This window comes from Convolutriloba macropyga, chromosome 3 (assembly GCF_964194025.1).
Source record: "Convolutriloba macropyga chromosome 3, txConMacr16.3, whole genome shotgun sequence".
Taxonomy (NCBI): domain Eukaryota; kingdom Metazoa; phylum Xenacoelomorpha; order Acoela; family Convolutidae; genus Convolutriloba; species Convolutriloba macropyga.
This window is the reverse complement of record NC_134470.1, coordinates 65,757,264-65,778,675: the sequence shown is the minus strand read 5'-3', so window position 1 is coordinate 65,778,675 and position 21,412 is coordinate 65,757,264. Positions and strand designations below refer to the sequence as shown.

At 34.5% G+C, this 21,412-nt stretch overlaps 2 protein-coding genes across 2 annotated transcripts in view; both read left to right on the top strand.

Moving 5' to 3' along the window:
• The window catches only part of LOC142336706 (uncharacterized), a 70,325-nt gene that overhangs the window by 6,272 nt on the left and 42,641 nt on the right, over positions 1-21,412 (top strand). The window contains exons 2-3 of the mRNA XM_075385619.1: positions 4,780-6,303; positions 13,213-13,505. Of these exons, the coding sequence (XP_075241734.1) occupies positions 6,125-6,303; positions 13,213-13,505 (472 nt within the window). The 5' untranslated portion in view covers positions 4,780-6,124. The remainder of the gene's footprint in view (positions 1-4,779; positions 6,304-13,212; positions 13,506-21,412) is intronic.
• Positions 10,364-21,412, top strand: part of LOC142336367 (proteasome subunit alpha type-3-like) — a 418,015-nt gene continuing 406,966 nt past the window's right edge. The window contains exon 1 of the mRNA XM_075385146.1: positions 10,364-10,373. The gene's annotated coding sequence lies outside the window, so the exon portion shown is untranslated. The remainder of the gene's footprint in view (positions 10,374-21,412) is intronic.

The window sequence follows — 21,412 nt, the reverse complement described above, 5'->3', positions numbered from 1 at the left end:
TCTGCACTATCGTTCATAAATCCACTTGCAGCAAATAATCAAGTTCGGTGTACTAAGTAATAGTATACTGATTCTGAAAATTTTATTTAAATGCAAGTACCAAAAATCTACGCACAGCACAATTTGTTCTCCAGAAGAGTCATTTTTCTCATCGTTTGACTTGTGCTAAGGCATGAGAAAGGCGTGAAGCTTTAAACGAGATTTCACTCATCTCATTTTCCCATTTTTACCGTTTGCCCCATGGTTACGATTCGAAACTGTACGCTTTTCACGGACGAAAACAAAGGAACTCAATTGAAAATAAGTATCTTTTATACCGCGTGCACACAAACGTTAAGGAAAAAGCAACAGGCTCATGGCCTCTCTATAGAAGGAATGCATGAGTTTTTCGAAGAACTGAAACGAAATTTTTTGACAAGAAACACAAATATTCTGGGTTTAGGCAAGATTTCTTCGTTTCAAGTTACAATATAATCAGATGGACGTTAAATTGTTCCTTAGATATTCAAAAAAAGTTTATGGCTCCCATTTACTTGAAAATTTTGTAAGCTTTTGAAGAAAAGGTGCATTTTCTATACATTTTTCCAACAGGATGATGCTCCCGTGAGTTAATTAAAATTAGTTCCGATCTGAATCTAATTACAAAAAGAACCAATTTCAAAAACAGACGGTTCCTTGTGAAATTTTAGATAAAAAAGTCTGAAAATATGGACTGATGTTGTTAAAAACGTCAGTCAAAAACAAAACAAATCGTTTCCAACATGTTAAAAATGCCAAGAATGCAATGATTCACGGCTACAGAAATGATTTGATTTCAAAACGTTTAATAGTTGATGTTTATGGCTCTTTTGAAAATTCTCTATGTGCCCGTAGCTTTCTGTTACCATAGAGTATATAAAGAAACAAGCTTGAATGAAAATGATAAAGAATGCAAAGTTAAACTGTTGTATTCAGTTCGATCAAATTTTTTCAAAATGTGTTCATAGCGTAAAAGAACATACTTAGAGGGATTGTCATCTTTTGGGATTACTTGAATTTAACTGCCATTCACACAATCTCTTAAATTGTTATAATTTTTTTGTGTTTGCATACTTTGTTGTTTTTGGTTTGATTTGTTTAGATTTAAATTTGATTTATCAGAAAATGAATGTATCTTATTTTTGTCTCAAAAATTTCTTTGTCTAATGTCGAGTTTACACCCCCAGAAAGATGTAAGATTAGTGGGGTAATCGGGGGAGTTTTCAGTCAATTCCCCTCAAAACTTTTACATCATTTTGGGGGGTATTTGGGTTAATTCGGTGCAAGAGTGGGAGTAATGGGGGGTATGTATGGGTGGGGGTAAGGGGGTGATTTGGGGGCGGGGTGGAAATAAATTGGTGTAAGAGTAGGGGGTTATTTGAGGGTTGAGATTGGGGGTAATCGGTTCATTACCCTCTCACTCTTGCGTCGTTTTACCCCCCCCCCCCCCCCTTAAACTCCCCCTTCCACTCTTGCATAGTTTTACGCCCCATTTCCCCTGCTCTTGCATCATTTTACCCCCCCCCCCTTGGCAGCCCCACTCTTACGTCGCTTTACGTCCATAGTGGCAGAGTGACAGCCTTGAACCCACAGCCAGTTCGCTTTAGCCTCCTAATCTTACATCTTTTTGGGGGGTAATTTTTGGGGGGTGAAATCTAAAAATTCTCATCATTACCCCCATTACCACCCTAATCATACATCGTTTTACCCCCCATTGACAGTTACCCGCAACTCTTACATCAGTTTGGGGTGTAACCATGGGGTACTTTCGACACGGGTTTCTGTAAGTACATTTTTTGCTGCGGCTTAAGGAACGTTTTGTAATACACTTTGCACTTTAATGACACACTTTGAGTGTCACATCCTTTAGTGGCACTTTTTGTGTTACTCGTTTGTCATACTAATCTCAATTCAAAATTAGTACGAAGATCTTAAAATGTAGCATATTTCAACAAACTGACTGTGAGCGCTTTGGTGCGACGCTTTAGACCTGGAGGTTTTAATAATTAAAGGATCTTTGACAAAGACTAGAGACTTTACAGCCTATCTTTTAATCATGCTCGAGTTTAAATGAATATATCCGTCAAAATGTTAAAATGTTGTGAACTTAGATGAATGACATGCGTTGATTTCCAAATCCAATTATTTGTTTTGAGTTTTCTTTATTTCTTCTTAAATATCCAGTCTTCTAAAGGATTGACTACTTAAGACCCTTGCTGCTTTTAACAACACTGCGGTAGTTCTTATCATCGCAATTATTCAGGCAAAGAGTTTGATCTTCTTAACAATTACAGTTTGAATACTTTGATCTTGTTAAAAGTTACTGGCATTTTGTTTAAAAATCTATAAACTAGTTAGCGTGTGTATATTCAGTTTAACAGTGCTTTAAACTGAAAAATATACAACCTTTGTCTTTAATCATATTTATGTTTAATTGGAGCGACCTGAAAATTTGTTCAGTTTTATTATGAAGGTAGCTATTAAGTGAATAGCGTGCTTTGCTTTAAAGGATTGAATATTTTCTGTTTCTGTTTCCAACAGGTCACCAAATATTGTGCATTTTGAAAATATAGAACGCGTTGTTTTTATCGTGTTGTTAAATTTTCTGATAAAAAGTGCTAAAATGATTTATTGTTACGAGGGGGGGGGGGGGGGGGGGGCGTCAAGCGTAGAGGGTTGTCGAGGTGTAAAATTTTTTGTGATTTTTTTTCTTTAACACAAATTTTTGAACTTTTTTAAATATTTTTTGCCGATATGTTTCTATTGTCAACATTCACCGTGATTCGATGTCAAGCTTATTTTTGATTCTTCGTGATTTTCTAGAAAAAAAGATTAGCATGTGTAGCTAGATTTTTGGGTTTTAGAGCCATTTTTCTGTTTTCTTTAGTTGTCATTTGACTTCTGTTTTGGTTCTTTCTTTTAACCTTTTGGCGAAGTAAACTAATTGTGATCCATAGGATTCAATGTGGAAGATATGCTTTTGGTTGAATTGTTCTGAGGGCACTTATGATTTTGTTTACTTCGACACTAAAAAAATCCCTTAATTGTTTTTTTTTAATTTTGTCGGTCTTTTTGTTCTTTTTGTTCTTTTGTTACAAAGACCTCAGACTGACAGGGCTCATTGAAATTCTAACAACTTGTAAATGGACCTGATTTCTGTCCGCAGTTCATAGTTGATGGCATTGACTTCTTTGAAACAATATTCTAGTAAATTTATGGCTTTTGATTATAGCAGTTTTTTGCTGTTGTCTCAGTGTGGGTACAGAACCATCTCAACGAATTCAGTAATAGAATACAGGAACCCTATTTGTAACTGGACTTCTTTGCTAATGGTTTCTAAGTGTGGACATAATATCAATTTAAAAAATTGAGTGAATTTCCAGTTCTGGCTTTTGTTGTTGTTTTCGCTGTTTTGCAGTTCAATCTCGTCTATTAAATTCATCATAAATCAGTTATGAGGCACGTATATTTCTGCGTTCAATTTTTTTCAATTGACAGCTAATCATGGATATATAATTGTTGCCATATTTTTTCATAACTTTTTGTTTATCATACCTTTTTGAGTTTTTTCTACATTTGATTTTCAACTCATTTGGATTGTTCACTAAAATCTGGTGTTATACAATTTGATTCATCATTTTTAGTGTTTGCTGACATGTCCAAATGGTTTTAAGAAGAGGCACAGTTGATACTTCTGAATGTGTCCATTCGACAACAAAAGGTTCTGAAATTCTGCTTAAAAAAGTAACAAGTTCTTGAAAAATCTTTTGCACTTCGATATTTTTTTGGTCACTCTAAGACTCAATCGCACTATCAGGATGGCATAACTGCTTCAAACTCAAGCGTCTCTGCTTGTGCTTAGTGTTTTTAGTATTTGGAATTAGCGCAAGATTGTATTTGGTTTTTCAAACTTCCGATCAATATTTTTTATTGAAATTGAGTTTTTTCAAGATTTTTTTTCACATATGTCTGTTGATATGAACTTATAATCAATTTTGCTAAACAACCCTCTAACTTATAAGTCCCAAATCGGACTTGAAAATCTAATCGAAATTAAATAAAGGCCACTTTTTTACTTAAAAGATATTAAAAGTTTGAGATTTGGTTTCAAAACGGGTTAGATGTTATATCTGTTTTTTTGGTAAAGTTGTTTGTCCTGTTGATACAATTTGTGTTTTTTGCTTGGTAATTTGTATCAGAGCTCCTTTCGTGTCTGTTGTTTCCTTTTTTAGTGTTCATTGTTGTGAAACAAATCTTGAGAATTTTGATCTAACTGGTGTGAACCCTGTTTTGTATAGACGTCAGTCCTTTTTTAAGAATCAAGCAGACTTTAAATAGCAAAATGTGAACTATTTTGTTAACGACAGTGTACATTGGTTTTTATTGGTAGACAATTGAGAGAATATTGTGGATCAGTGGCGTCTGAACATTTTGTGCCATCGTACGTTTGCGAGCACCCTTGAAGGCTTTCATTATTTCATTAAAAGCAGATACTGATCAAACCTTTTAGGGGAACTGTGTTTTGAGGATCTCACGAAGTTTTTCTATTTTGTAATTTTAGTTCAACTTGATCGTTTCGGATTGAATGTCGACAGCGTCTCGAAAGCGACTTTTGTTTAATACTTTGTCTTAGAATCATTGATTACTTGAAATATGTTGAGTAATTTAAATGTAATAATTCTTAGATATTTCTATAGTTATAACCTGTCAACATGATATTGGTTATGTTGAATGAGATTTATGGTTTTTGTTTTATTTCAGAACATATGATTATACGGAAGCTGTATATATCCTCACTGGCGGGCCATTACTATTTATATTTCAATTTTAGATCTTTCTTTACTGGTAGTGTCTGCGGTTGAAGTTTGTTATGGCATCGAAACAGACGTTACCAATTTATCATTCCCGAAATAAGTTACTTAATTTTTGTTGTTTTTATAACACACTTACATATATCTTAAAAGTTATTACACAATCTGTTATTCAGTTCTCTAGTCATTAAAGCGCTATATATTATCTTATTCAGTTCGATAACCGGAAATACAAACTATTATTAGTAAAAACTTTGAATAAAGTACCGGTTCTTTGAAATAAAAGCGGAAATCGGCCATTAGTATTTACATGTTACCTTATACCATGTGAGGAATTTTATTTGAGGTGGTTAGAAGAAATTGCTGCCATAAAAATTTGCAAATTGTGAAAGTTTTCACAATTGTTTTTGTAGTGAAATGAAGCGGAACTTCAACTATGGCCGCCATTTTTGTAAATTAATGCGCAATTGGCTGCCTACTTTTGAGTCTGGTTACAATTTTGGCTACTTCAAAAGCATCTACCGTATTTCAGCTTAAACATCGGTTAATCTTTTATCCGTTTTATCCCAATATTTTGTCCTTTAGATATCAGCGCTAACTATATCGACTTCACCTCAAAACCGCGAGAAAATGAATTGATAATTTTTCTATAAAAAGCACTATAAGTAAGAACAAATTATAAGTAACAAAATTTAATTTTTCCATAAGCGTTACTTCTTCCTCACAAATCCGGTTAAAGCTGAAGATATCCTTAGTTTGTTCTGCAAAAGATCAAAGAAAAATTAAAAATTTGCACTTTGCCTTTCAAAAGAAACTAAAAATGACAAAAAATGAAAAATGAGATTTCATGTTTCAGTTATCATTATGTGATCTATTTTTGAACAAACCTTGAACAAACAATCATAATAAAATCTTGTTAACCGGCTATTTAGAATTAATATTATTTCTTACTCCGGTCGCTACACTACCAGCATTATTTTGCTTCCCATTTTTCCCATTGAATAATAGCCCAGTTAATTGGCCAAGTGGCCGTACAGTTCCCACAATTCATAACAATCCCTCAATTTTTATGACCTCGTGTATATTATATAAACTACCTTTTATCAAAAGCTCAAACTTAAGCCCCCCAAAAAGCCACCCTATTAACCGTCCTTTGCCACAGCTCCTGGGGAATTGCCGGATACCCCCGCGTGATTTTGGAACCCAACTCCAGAAGGGCTCTGTTGCGCTGTTTCTGTTTAGACTTGAATTTGATAGTGCGTGCGCTGTGAACAAATGCGAATGAACACTTTGAAATGAGTTGCAAGATAGCCGCCGTCACTACCTCCTGTCAGACTAACCAGATTCAACTATTTTATTACTGGCGTTATTTTATATTTTTGATCAGCTGTCACCACTTGTTCATTCGCGAGGTTTCCTGTCACTACGAACACCATGCTGCCACTTCCTATCATCACGCATCTTCAGGCGAAATGTGAGATCTTGTTAACATTAGCACTCTTGTGCTTACAAAATTCTAATGACTTCAAAAAAAATGAAAAATTTAAAGATTAAGAATCAAAATTTAAGACTCCAGAAAAAGCGGAAGCTTAGTTATAACTACATCACATGCAAGAAAGGATAAAAGACAAAACAGGTGTAAAAGCACACATTGTTTTCTTGTACATTCTGGAGAAACAGTTCGTAGATTAACTCGTAGAAAGGAAACACCAAAAATCTTTTCACAAAAATACTAAAAAAAGTTTTTATTATCAACTGTGCACTAAATCTATTAAAGAATTTACCTATTGCCTGTGGAATTGGGAGATATATTTTGCATTATTATTGCAAATTAGGACTGATAATAAAAATAGGAAGTTGTGTTGGAAGATTCCGGAAACAGAAGAACAATGGTTTGACCGAAAAGTTGTAGCATCACTCTACCTTCATCTTGAAAACAAATCCAAAAATAAGAACTGAAGCTGGACAAAAAATTGCATGCATGTCCAAAAATGAAAAAAAAGCAGTTTTAATCTGAAGACCTTACGTGAGTTGCTAAAGATGAGCATTCATCCCACAAAAATTAGCAATATAAACGTCCATTCTCTGAAACCTCAGGTAGAAATTCTGACAAGGCAATTGAACAAGATTGTGTACATATAATTCGAAAAGATAGAGAAATCTGTTTTTTAACGTGTTTGTGTCTATTTAGCTGTGTGGTTTTTCGTATTTAGAAGTTATATTGCAATTAATAGTGCTTCTTTGCGAAATATTGAAAATACACAAAAGAAATGCGTTAAATTTGCGTAATCAAAATGTTATTTTGCGCTACACTTAATGAGGTAGGAGATCGTGAATTTCTGGGCTGAAGAATAGTTGATTATCGATTTTAGTTAAAAGCAATGTTGCCATATTTAATTTTGTATTTGTTTTTGTATTTTTCATTTCATTTCACTTCACAAAATGCACTTATAAAAAATTTTATTTCAATTCTCAAATAATAATCACCGAAAATCATTACAAAATCTGCTGAAGAAAATTTTTCGATTTAAATAAAATTTGATATTTATTTTGCAGGAAATAAATATTGAAAAATTGTTGACAGCAGAATTATGCCTAAATAATTTGCATTTAGGATACCAAAATGCAGATCTTTATCAACCATCAGGTTCAGTTTTAATTATTTAAATTGTATAAATAAGCTAACATTCGGAAAGTGAATTCCACTTTTGTGAATTAGTAAGAATTTGAAACGCTAACATTTTACCAACATGGATTTGCCTCAACGTTTTCTTGGGGCTGGAATTTCCAGAACCCTCGAATCTAACCAAGAACACATAAGTTAGTACAGTAAATGTTTTCCGCACTTTTTTGAATGATATTAAATTTCAGCATGGAGACAAGTTCAACACTTCAATTAGACTGTAATGCACAGTTGGCGTGTGAGAAATTGATGTTACTAATACAAATTTCCTATCCCATTGAGTTTAAAAGAAAGCAAAAACAACACAAAATTGAAAAAAGGATTCAATTACCATTTCTGTGAGGCTCATTTTTTTCCGCTTATGGAAAGTTAAGCTAACAATTTCAGCCGACGATTATAAAATTTGTCCTCATTAGATATTTTGCGGAAATTTCAATAAATTGAACTATTTTTGTTTTTCTTAAATTAATAACGAAAAAAGATGAGAGGGGAACATGATTGAGTTGAAATTTCAGTTTCCAAATATTTTTATTCGAAATAAAGTTCTAACAAGGTGGCTCGGTAATGTGCGATTGCACATAAAGTTCCGACCCCGCTCATCCACATTTTTGGCATAATTGTCCACCAAACGAGGAACAGAAAGAAAGTTTTTTTTTCAAAAAAAAGTGTTTGAACAAAAAGATAGCCTCCAAAGCAAATAACTCAATGGAGTAAAAAATGATGCACTTGATTTATGAGATATGCCAATATTCGGAAGGCGAGTTAAGACGAAAAGCAAAATCAAACAACAACAACAATCAATAAAAATTACATCAAAAACTTTTGTGTCCGTTTTAAAAAACAAAACTCAATAACAAAGTCAACATAGCGTCAGGTAAAACTGAAACTAAACAAACGATTTTGTTTTTCACTAAAAAAGATATGGGACCAGTTCATAATTAAGCTTGGTAACAATTAGACCAAACAGAACAAAAACAGTAAAGTTTAAAAAATTCGCTGATTTCTTTAAAAACAATTTCAAAGTAAAGAAAACCATTAGAAATCAACTAAAATATCCCATAGGTTTACGATTAGGATTGCTCCTATAGAAGGGCATTAGGAGCTGTCCTTATTCATTTTTTGCGGTTAAAAAAGATCAACAAAAAGACAACAAACAAAAATTAAATTAAAACTTGCCAGAGTACGCTGTCGAAACCGTAAAGCCATACTTTGGCCCTCAAAATATATTCGAGTGCGCCTTCTATTAACACAGATAACGTATTTTGTGACCTGTCATTAATGAGACTAGGTAACAAGTAGACAAAAAGAGAGGGCGAACTTAAGTAATAACTTTGATTTCTTTTTCGAAACAAAACTATTCAAAAGTCATCAAGGCAAATATCTAAAAATAAAAAAAATGTGAAGTCTAGTAGCATCAAAGCCCAACAAACCATAACTTAGGGCGTAAAACCGCAATAGAGGTTAAGTTTTTCAAATCAGTAGAAAGAAGAAGCATTCCTTATTTGCTGACACTAAGCTACAAGTTGACAAAATTTAGAAAAAAAATAGAAGCAAACTCAATAAGCCATTATCTATATCAAAATCAAATTTTTTAAAAACAAAACGACCATAAGATTTCAATTAAGATTTGAATTCATTAATTTTGATCTGAATAGGAAGCCAATTGGACCTATCACTCCTGAGCTTTGATTTGTAATCTTCTGGTCCTGAATTATGTAGAAATTTTTATTAAAAAAGACCGACTGATTACAATCTGATTTCGTTTTGGGCTGTAACAGTCCAAGATTTGTCCAAAACCAGCCCTGCTAATGGTGTTTGTTCATTAGGATTACGTAATTTTTCAAATGTTACAGATATTGATAATTATTTCAAAATCTAAAAGAAATGCTGCTCTTTTGATAAACAACAATTAAAGTTACCAAAAAACGGCAAAGTTTTAATTACAGAGCACTCTCAACGTATATTGAAGTAGATATAGTCCCGTTTGAGTCTACAAAAATTGTATTTTTGGTGTTTGAGGGTGTACTTCAGGCAAATTTAATCAAAGTGGACTAGAGAAGCTTATTTTGTGCTGTCTTTATGAAAAAGGCTGAATTTTGAAGTAATTAGACATAATTATTTGACAAAAAATTTAAATAAAAATAGTCGACAATAATTTTTTAGTCTTCAAAATTAAAATCAATAACACTCGAATTGTTGACAAATTTTAGCAAAATTGACAAAATTTTAGGCAAAAATTTCCGGAAAATGTGAATAAAAACAACGAAATTCACTCTACTTTGCTTAGAAGTTTAAACGTCGATAACTCCCTGTAAAAAACAAAAATAAAAAATCTTTCTAATTCCGTATTCTTCGCTGGACGAGCTTTCTAATGATACTAGTCTCAACTCTCTACGATGAATATATCGATCGGCGAAAATTGTCTGAACCAAATAGAACTAGTCCTGCTATTGTTGATTGTCCATTAGGAATATCTAATTTTTGGAATGTCATTGATATAGATTTTTTGTTAGTTAAAAAATCAAAACTAAATGCTGCGTTTTTGATTTTCAACGAATAAAGTTAGCAAAAAACGGCAAAGTTTTATTTACAGAGCACTCATAACGGAAGTTGAAGTGGAATTAGGCCCCTTTTCAGTCTACAAAGATTGTGTTAAAGGTGTTTGGGTGTGCACTTCCTGCAAATTTAATCAGAGTGCACTCTAGAAATTTATTTCGTGCTGTTTTTGATAAAAAAGTCTGTATTGTGTGAAATATTTAGCCGGATTTTGCGACAAAAAGAAGTTCAATGAAAATAGCCGACAATATATTTTGTCTTAAAACGTAAAATCAACAACGTTTTCTTGAAAATTCTTATTAAATTTTATCAAAATTGGCGAAATTTTAGTCAAAAATTCCGAAAAAAGGTGAACGAAATTAACGGAATTCACTCTATTTTCTCGAAAGTTTAAACCTCGATATCTACCTGTCAAAAACTTCTAATGATACCAGTCTCAACTCTCTACGATGAATATGTCGATCGGCCAAAATTGACTGAACAAAAAAAACCCATTTGAGTATATAGTTCCTCCCCCCTCAAGAGGGGTCGGAACAATAACAAGATCCATTTAACCATTGTCAAAAGCATTTAAATTTTCTCTTTTTCCAATGAAACTGAAAAGTCTTTTTATATACTACTGATAAATTCAGCATTATTAATGGAAAAATTCAGAGTTTTACAATAAAAGCAAAAAACGAAACAAAAAGCTTGCGAGAAATAGAAAAACTCTAAACCAAGGTTTCTTATATGTGTTATAATTGAGAGTGAAGCTTCTTGGTGTGTAAATTAAAACTACGGCAATTTTAAACGGAAGAAAATTTCTTAGTGAAACAGTATGTAATACGATGGTCATCTTTTGCTACCTAAGTTGCTTGCAGGTAAAATCAAGATTGCTGATTACTACTTTTTTGCGGCTCCAAACTGATCCAAAAAATCCAAAAATATTTTTTGTGAGGTAGAATAATCTTTTTGTCTATTCATCAAGCACTTCTTTCTCGTTTTCAATGGGTTCTACAAAAACAGCTCATTTTAATGAATGTGATGTTCAATGCAACGTTAGTTTGTTTTTACCCCGAGAATTGAAATTAATGAAAAAATATGTGCAATTTATAATTAAATTTAGTGTATGTTTGATTTTATAATTATTAATATATGGGAAAAAAACTATTTCTATGCAGTAAAAAAGAAAAACAAGTTTTAAATTAGAAGAAAAACACAAAACGTTCAGCAAAAATGGGATGTTCGCCTTGTCATTTTGTTCGAGCTAATAAATCAGAGCATCAATAACCTTTTTGCCTTTCATTCTTGACAAGGGTCTCAACTTTGACATGCAGGCTTCTCTTTAATCTGACTCCTACAACTTAATAATGCTTCTGATATTTTTGCTATTCAAAAGTTTTCAGTTTTTGTTACTCATGATTTTACAAAAACTGATGGTTCACGCAATTTTTTGAAACCATTGGCAGTGGCTTAGGAAACTGTCAGAGTACTGTTATAGTTAACTGACTAAGAAAAATTTTTGAAAGAAAATTCTCCAAAAAAAACTAAATAATAGAAATAAAAATTTCAAGAGTTTGTAGTAAAAGTTAATGAGAAGATTTAATTAGCATTGTTTAACAATTGTGCCGCGCATCATCAGTAATTTTTTTAACCTCTGCGATTTAGAAATTAATGCACAGAGCATTTGATCGAATGGAACACTAGGAAGCTCTGTAAACTGTAATCTGCCTTTCAATTCATGTGTTCTGATATAGTGCTCAAACAAGCTCAGATCATTTCATTGTGAGTAAGTAATAAGAATAAAATTGTCTACAAGCTGTCGAAACAACTGCTATTTTTGTTACGTATTTTGCAGTTTTTTGATACATTTATTGGCTGAAACAATTGCAATTATTGCTGTATATTGCAGATGTTCCTTTTCATTATGACACATTACTAGAACTTAAATATTAATTCCTTGATTAATAGCCGCGAAGCGATACCGGCTATTATTTGGGAAATTGTTGTTTTAACAATTCAAAGAATTTTAAATGTATTGGGGGGCTTTTTTCAAGATCGGTTCACGCATTTTCATGAATTTTGAAGTTAAATTGGAGTAGTGATTTTGGTCATGCCGAAACAGCAAGTGGAGCGAGTGGTTTTGCGGCGTGAAATTGTTTCGCTCTAATTTCAAAGTAGACTGAGAATAAGATGTTTGAGCAAAAATTCGCTTTCTCGGTAGTGGTTTTTTTGTTCACATGCGGCAATTTCACTTTGATTTTTACTGTTTTTTTCGATTTTTTGGATTGGATTTTATTCTCAACGTTTTCCAAATCCATTCATAATTCCTTCTAGGCCTAGTTTTTTTTGTTTCAACCAAACTTCCATTTCTCGCTTGTGTTTTTTTGTCCACATGAACCCTTTTGACATTGATTTTCTGTTTTTTTTTAATGTGATCTGATTTTGTTTTCGAAATAAGTTTCTCAATTCACTCATAGTTCGTTCTAGGTCTAGTTTTTTGATTAGTCAATGAAAATTCTTTGAATTGTACTTCAGGACTTGTCCTGCTATTTTTTTTAATTCTTCGTTTTCATCGATGACTCTTGGGGCCTTTGACTTTTTCTGAAAAAAAGACTTCTGAACTCGCTTAAAGAACTTCAATTTTGTTGACCATTTACTAGTTAAAAATCAATAGTGTGCAGCTAAGTAGTGCCAGACGTGTATGCCCTTATTCTTAAGTATTGGAGTCTTGAGTTTTTGATTTCGGTTATCAATTTTGAAAAAGCTCTTTTAGTGCTTTTTCCTTATAGAGCTTATGTGTCTCATGAAAATGACAGTCCGAATCTAACCAAAAAGTCTAGTTGTCTTTTAACGGACTGATGGTCAACCTGTCATCTTATTTCTTTAGTTGTTTCAATTCCATGGAAGGCTTTAAGCGTCTATCGCGACTATTTTCCGGCAATCTGCCGGCTATGCTTATTGAATGAAGACATTCTATGAAGCAGTTAAAACATTTCGAAGACTGACAATAAAGGAACAAAAAACAATTCCAGTGAAAACCCAAAATTTGTAAGGCGTCCCATTGAGCTCTATCGTTGATACAAAACCTCAAATAATAATCAGTAACAAAACAGGTAGAATCAGAATTATTTAACTAATTAGAAGAGCTTGTTTGTTAACAAGATCTATAACAAGAAACACGGAAAACATCATCACTAAATCCAAATCTTCAAGCAGGACAACTTTCGCAAGAAGTACAAGATCTGATCATCAACAGACTCATTCGGAAGAGCTTCAAAACAGTACAGGGGACTTGACAGTTGTGAGGGTTGGAATCTTGATAGAGAACACGGCCAGTTTGTACCACAATGACGTCAGACAGGGTCTACATGAGATCAACGAGACACTTAAAAGGACGAAAGGAGTTCAGGTGGAGAGTATTATTGACATATCATACGGAGTGGATCCTTACAAGAGTTAGTATCTTTGCCTTAATTGTTTGTATTTCCGGGCAGAACATTTCAATCCCTGGGCTGAATGTTTGCGCGGAAATAAAAAAATGAAAAAGAGGTGCTGCAAGATGGTTTTATAGGAAAACATGGTCCACAATTTACGTTTTTAGATTTGTTAAGGGGTGCACAATCCGTGCTGCAATAGGGAAACGTTTGAGGAGCACACATGCACGCAGGCACGCACGCGCGCAATTACTATCACTAACAGAAACAAAAAACGATAAAAAAAAATTTACTCCTAGAAAAACATTTTGCTAACCAGTTGGACTTAAAACAAGAAAGACGGCAGCAATTTTATGCCTCATCAACACAGTTTTCTGTTCAAGTAGGGTACTAATGCAGAAAAAACAGCACATATACCAACCATGCTGGGACGGCTTGAAAACAAAAATGCTTTTGATTTGAAAAAAGTAATTTGTAATGCTAAAACTCTTTAGTGGTTATCAACTTGATTCAGTCGAAGCTGATTTCAGCTTTCATTGGTAACAACAAGATACCAGAGATACCAGCGATTCTCTTAGTCGAGAATAGTTTCTGACCGAGTTTAAGAAAGTATGTTTTGACAAATCAAACAGTTTCTTGTCACGACTGGTTAATATATTATAATATATTAAGGTAGCAATCAATTAAAACAGTGTCTGAAGGAATGCATTCTTCATCCCAAATATAAGTATTGCTTTATACTAATTCAAACAAAAAACAATTGGAGAAACAAAAGTTTTGTGACAGTTCTCAGGTTTTTCAGGATAGTTTCTTAAGTGATGATGTCTAATGGAGCAATTGATTATTCAGAATGATATCAAAAAGTTTGCAAAGATTGACTGCTTTGATATATTTTGTTATGTTATCTACATTTTTTGAAAATGTAATCCACACGCTCATCATAAAATCTACAAACTGTATTGGATAATCTCATCTTTTTATGGCTATGGAAACCATTCTTATTTTAAATGAGAAAGCTCTTCTTTGGCAAATTTTGTGTTAAATATGTTTTTCTTTGATTTCAGATCGACTTCAGAAATTAAATTTTCTGCCGCAAATTGTTAAGCAAGTGACTTTTATGCAAAGTTTCTTTAAAGCTAGTCATATCGAATCGATTTTTTAAAAAAGTGACACAATTACCTTTGCAAATTATTGATGTATCGTTTGTTCGTTGGTCCTATTGGATGAAAGTTTTATGTCTCACTTGGTGTAGGTAGATGTGATATATCGAGGAGTGTCCAACGTAGCAACTTAAGTTAAATTTTCGAAATATAGAGAAAACTTTCTTACCTGATGCTTGGTGAAGTGAAATTGAATAATGGCTTCTAATTTGAACTGAATCGTCAATTCAAATTTGTTCATACCACAAGTTTATCAATGTACATAAACCATAAATTTGTGTGATAGATTTTACCATCTCACCACCAGATATTATCAGAAACAACTCTCCGACCCTCCCAATAGATAGAAATGACATGTTCTCAGGTAGGGAGAACAATGTGTTAAAGGCTAAAAACTGCACTAGTACTTGCCATATACGGCAAGGGGAAAAACTTGTTCACAACAAAGGTGTAAATGAAACCATGTCAGTTTATCTGTATCTAGACGGATCTGTAAATTTTCATACTTATACGGACTAAAAATACCTGTGAAATTTTGTGCATTTAGGCCATTTTGAATTCAATTATTAAAATAATAAAATTCTTGGTACTCGTGCTCGAGACCACGACAATGGTGTCCAGACCACCAAACGACCGACAAACCTTGGATCTGCAGAATGCTGAATCATGTACTGCGTCGATCATGTCTTTTGTGGCGAAATGTCGCGCAGAGAAGAAAGAAGATAAAGTCAACACCGACGGTACAATAGTGGACCTTCAGGTAACAAATCTCTTTCTTAACATATGCGGCCTGGACGTACTCCATAAATTTAGGAGCCTTATGAGCCCTGAACAATTGTTAGATACTCCTTTTAAAGAGATCAGACAAGCTATTCAAAACTAAATTTCCCCTAAAGGGAGAGTAGAAACGGCGGAAAGGGCTAAATATCTGTCCGTTGTCTAAGTCGTTAGAGAATCTGACGACCATTTTCCAGCGCGTCTCAGACAAGAAGCACGTTATTGTGACTTCGAACAACTTAAAACAGTAACCAACACTGAGGAAGAGTTTGTAAAAATTAAATTTATCTCAGCTTTGAGAGACCCTGAGGCCAAATTAAGACTATTAGAAGGCAATAACGATGTCTCTGTTTAAAATGACAGAAAGTTTACAGTCCTAAAGTCAAGCAATGGCCTTTGCGAGTTCCTCAACAGGTAATAGACCATTTGTAATCTTCCAAGACAACGTCCTGGTATATGGAACAACATAAGATCAATACGAGAAACGAATGCTTGCAGTCAGGAGTCGGCTACGTGAAAAAAATTTAACCATCAATGAGAAGAATTGCAACTCAAAACCAGTTTCAAGCCCTTACAGCTTGACGAAGGAAGCAGCCGTGACAACAGACGCCTCAGAGAAAACTATAGGCGGGGTACTCTCACAAGAGGGACATCCTGTGATGTACGTCTCGAGGAAGTTGTCACAAGCCGAAAAAAATACTCCAATGTTGAGCGAGAGGCATTTGCAATCGTCTTTGTAGTCACAGGATTGAAACAATTCCTATTCGGAAGAAGGTTCACTCTACAGGCTGACCACAAACCTCTCAAATATCTCTTTGCCCCAGACGGAGAGATTTCGAAAACAGCGTCAGCAGGAATTACGATTTGGGCGATAGAGCTGATGGGATCTGCCTTCTAATTGAATAATACACCCGGAGAACAGATCCCCCACGCTGATGCTTTGAGCAGACTAGAATTTGACGACGACGATGGCAATGATCGAGTCTGCTTTGCTCCTGGCAATATCTACTTCGTCCAATCCGACCTGGTGACCCAGTCAGACATCAAAACTGAGCTGGGCTTGAATCGACTCTTTCAAGATGTCACCAAACGAATAAAAAGCGGCATCTGGAAACAGTGCTCAGAAGCACAGAAAGGATTTGAACAACAGAAAGACACCTTGACCATTGACAATGGAATCATTTTGCGAGAAGTTGTGTTTTCATTCCACCCAAACACCCACGCAAAAATGCAACTGAAACAGCAGTTCGAATGATGTCTTGGTGGCCCGGCATCAGTCAAGATGTTCTTCGATATGTTAGTAAATGTAAGGAATACCAAGAAAACAGGCCTAGCCTGGAAAAAACAGTATCTACTTGGCCGGAAGCTGAAGTTTGGGAAAGACTCCACATGGACTGGCGCTACGTTAAGGATCAAAGTAATATCTTATTGATAGTAGACGCGGGATCAGTTTGGATAGAAGACTTCCCTGTGGGAAATAGAACCTCAAAAACAGTGAAGTTGCACTTGAGTCAAATCTTTGCAAGATTTGGGATACCAAGAATATTAGTATCAGACAATGGTCCCGAGTTTGTGAGCAGTGACCTAAAGCAATGATGTGGAGCACTGGGGATTAAAAAGATGGAATCTGCCATCTACCATCCAAGAGCAAATGGGATTGCTGAACGAGCGGTCCAAATAGTGAAACGGGCTATTGAAGCCTGGAGTCCAAATCTGAATGTTTCATTTGGAGTTATCCTACAGCGGGCTTTGATGACACATTGGAACACTTCCAACTTCCAAGACGCCGGGCAAAACTCCCGTAGAACTGCTACTGGGACGCAAAGTAAGACTTCCAGCAGTCACTGATTTTTATCTGTGTGAACGAATCCTCTTCAAACAGACGAACAGTTCACCAACGGTTCCAGCTACTTTCATTATCCGTAAAGGAAAGAACACTTCGTGCATTCAACCGGGCAATTCAAACAAGGGAGTGCTTGTTAGTGGCAACCAAATTGCACGGCTGGAACCTGATGTTATCAAGACTGAATCTACTGACTCACAGTCTGAGAGCAGTAGGAACGACATAGATGTGGCATCACCCAACTCTACTGAAGAAACCTCAGTAGTTGAAGGGGAACAACCTTCAGTGGCCACGAGAACTTCAAGCAGAAATAAAAAACAACCAGAAAGATTTGGAGAAGCTATTCCTACAAACTTGCTTTAAAAAGGAGGGAGGATGTGATATATGGAGAAGTGGCGAACGTAGCAACTTATGTTAAAACTTCAATATATAGAGAAATCTTTCTTACTTGATGTTTGGTGAAGTAAAATTGAATAATGGCTTCTAATTTGAACCGAATCATCGATTCAAATTTGTTCATACAACAAGTTTATCAATGTACATAAACCATAAATTTGTGTGATAGATTCGACCATCTCACCAGCAGATATTATCAGAAACCAACTCTCTGACCCTCCCAATAGATAGAAATGACATGTTCTCAGGTAGGGAGAACAATGTGTTAAGTGCTAAAAACTGCACTAGTACTTGCCATATACGGCAAGGGGAAAAACTTGTTCACAACTAAGGTGTAAATTAACCCATATCAGTTTATCTATATCTAGAAGGATCTGTAAATTTTCATACTTATACGGACTATGAATACCTGTGAAATTTTTGGTACGTTTAGGCCATTTTGAATTCAATTATTAAAATAATAAAATTCTTGTTACTCGTGCTCGAGACCACGACAGTAGAGGTTAGAGAAGTTGTGACTTATTTTGATAAGATTATTTCAAACTATTTTTTAATAATGATTGGGATTATTTAAGATTGGTGAAATGCCGTATTTCTCGAAGATCTGAAAAGTTTATATATGATTGGTTTGTTTCCTCAAATGAATCATACGTTTCGTTCAACTGTATAATCGTTTTATAAAATGGTAGGGTTGCGCAAGTGGCTGAGAGTTTGTATAGAAGGATTCGAACCTTCGGTGCGAGCTTTCAATGCTTGAGTCCTAACCACTAGACTATATACGAAGTAACCACTAAGCTGAGCCTACCACCCCATCCCTCCATTTTTATCCTTTTATATTCATGTTACCAGCTTAGAGCTAGCTGGTAAAATTAGTTGCTGGTATTTTGCTCTTACGTTGTAATGTAAAATACATTATGGCCAGAAAATAAGAGCATTGAATTCAAGCACCAACAAAGGCTACCGCCCAATTGTCCAAGAGCGCTTTAAGCCGTCAACTAAAACTAAGAAATTAAGCCGACAACCCGACCGCACACCAATTTTAATGGCTAGACGAAGTTCTGTTATTTTAATCAATCTGATTTGTCGTCCAACCAGAATTAAGCTTCGGCTAAGTTTTTCAAGATTTCACTTGTCGGCTAAACCACCTGTCGGTCAGTATTCCTTGCGCCACCATCAAATACCATTGTGATAGCATTGAGCGTGTTTTGTGTAAATATACGCTAGCCAATTGAAGATTAAGCAGAAAGTTCAGAACTACAATATCTAAGTGACAATTGTTAATTTATGATTTTTAACTTTATTTAAAATAAGGAGTATAAAATATTTATAATGTAAAAGACCGAAAGTTTTGCATCTGACGGTGCTTTTTTGCAACCAAATAGCAAAAATATATCGAAAAAAAAATCGGTTTCGAATTATCAATTTGCTAGGATATTTTGCTTTGTTTAGATAGATACTTTTTTTTACATACTGCTTGATTTTTTTTTGCTTTTTTGTCAAACCTGTTATTACGGCAACTTTTCATCCTGTTTCCGAAACAATTAAATTTAAGAGCGCCTAAAGATTTAGTTACAACAAACGAAAGGAATGATTTTTGTTGAATTTGGTTTCCGACAACTTCTACTTGGCGAAAATCGGTTTAATTCACTTCAGCTGAATTGCAAAGATAAGAGCCCACTTCCAGATCTACTTTTTTTCTACATTATTTTTTTAAACAAAAACTCATGCACTCCGCTGCATTATGTATCTCGCCAAACTTTAGCAATGGTGTACTAGTTAACGAATGGTACCACTAGAAGCCGTTAAAATGAGAAGCAGCGAAAATCAAAGGAAAGGCAATTATGAAAATTTCTTTAGTGATCTCATGAAATACAAAGCTAGAAACTAATAAATTAGGTCGAATAATGTCACCACATTTTTCTCAACTATTTATAAAGCGCAAGTTCAACTATTTATAAAGCACAAAAGGCGATTTTTTTGACATTGTAGACTAATTTTAGGAGTGTTTCTCTGGTATTTGTTTTCCGCAATTTGATAATAGATTAATTTCCGTCTTGATGGAATGACATATGAAGAACTTTGATGGAAAGAAATTTTTGGAGCAATTCCATCTTTTACTTTGTGCATCAAGCAACCAGCTTAAAAATGAATTTGCAGTTTGATGGGCAGCCAGTGACATTCTGTCATTAAGTCACTTGTTTGTGTTGAACAAATCTTTCCGAAATTATACCGTGCAGCAGATTTTAGATCTCGAAAGTTTTTCAAACTGTATTCGGGTAACACGAGATAGAACGACTTGCAGTATTCTGGGCGCGAGTTTATATAGCTCCCTACAAGGAGACGATGCTGCCCCTTGTCCACAAACTGTCTGCAAAAAAAATTTCGTAGAAAGAAAAGGCAGCTCTTACGAACAGAATTAAATTGTTCGTCCAGAATCAAGTTGAAATTAAGCCAATTCTATGAGGATCACCGAATTGACGAAATTTGTGAGCAGGTTTATATTAAAGTATTTTTGATTTAAAATGATTACTTCCATCTTCTTTTTGTTCAACTTGAATTTTAGAGCGCTGAAGCAAATTTCCGTCTGCCTTAGGACCTCGTCGCAAGAAAAATTGAGAATCATTGCGCAGAAAACAATCGTTAGACGCATCCGATAAATTTCAGCTTCTCGAAAAGCGGATTCAGGTACAATTCAACAGACACGAGATCAAAGAAAAAATGCGGATGAAAGCTCATCGATGTAAGTTCCGTTTTGTGCTTGAGTTCACCAGTTGGAAATCATTCCGGCTTACATTGTTTGACAAATCGAAACATAGCTTCTCATCAGGTATACGTTATTTACTGAGATCCATTTTTCCTTAAAGAAAGGAGAAAATGTTTTGGCCAGGTCTACAGTCGAGTCACGACACGGCAATTTTTGCAAAAGGCGGTTTAAAAAGGAATTCAATGTTTCAATTTTTGTTCCTACGCTGATGAAAGAGTTTTTTTGAAATACTTGTTTTGCTGAATGGTAAGCAACTCATTAGAGCGAACAATATGATATTCTCAATTAGTTTCATTATGAGTAAATCAATTTTTTCAACTGTCTTTCTAGTAGTATTTTCATCCTTTTCACTTTATTGCGATCGGCATTGACATAGCGAGGCCTTCTTTTTTTCTGGTAAAAAATGTCTTTTTTCAGCATTCATGTTGTGAGCTTTCAAAATAGCTGATTCTGCAGTATTGAAGACGTCATTTAAAATCACACGCATTGCACGTGAGGAGGTCTATACAAAGTGCATATACACGATTTCGCACTTTCAAGAACTGGGAAAAGATTTGATTTTCCTGGAATAATTTTTTTGATACTATTCAATATCTACTTCTAGATATTTTAACATCTCAATTACTATTCCCAATAGTTTTTGAACGAAAATTTCAATTGGAGTTAACTGTAGACTTCGCAGTAGTTTCCAGAAATTTGCCAGCATCTATCAAGCTGGCATTTTTTCGTACAAAATGACCTCTATGTGTTACTTTGTCGTAAACCCCATCTCTGCAGCGTTTCGGGAACCACTAAGATTTGATTTCCGAGGTATCTTAAAACCACTTTCTTTGTATATGATAGCGCAGTATTTTACAAACAATTGCAGTTGGATATTTTTGATTTACATCATTGAGGTTTATTACTATAAATTGTAGACATTCAAATTCATAGATATGCCCACAAAGGTTTACGTGGTAAAGAAGAAAGGAATGTACCCGGGCCGAGA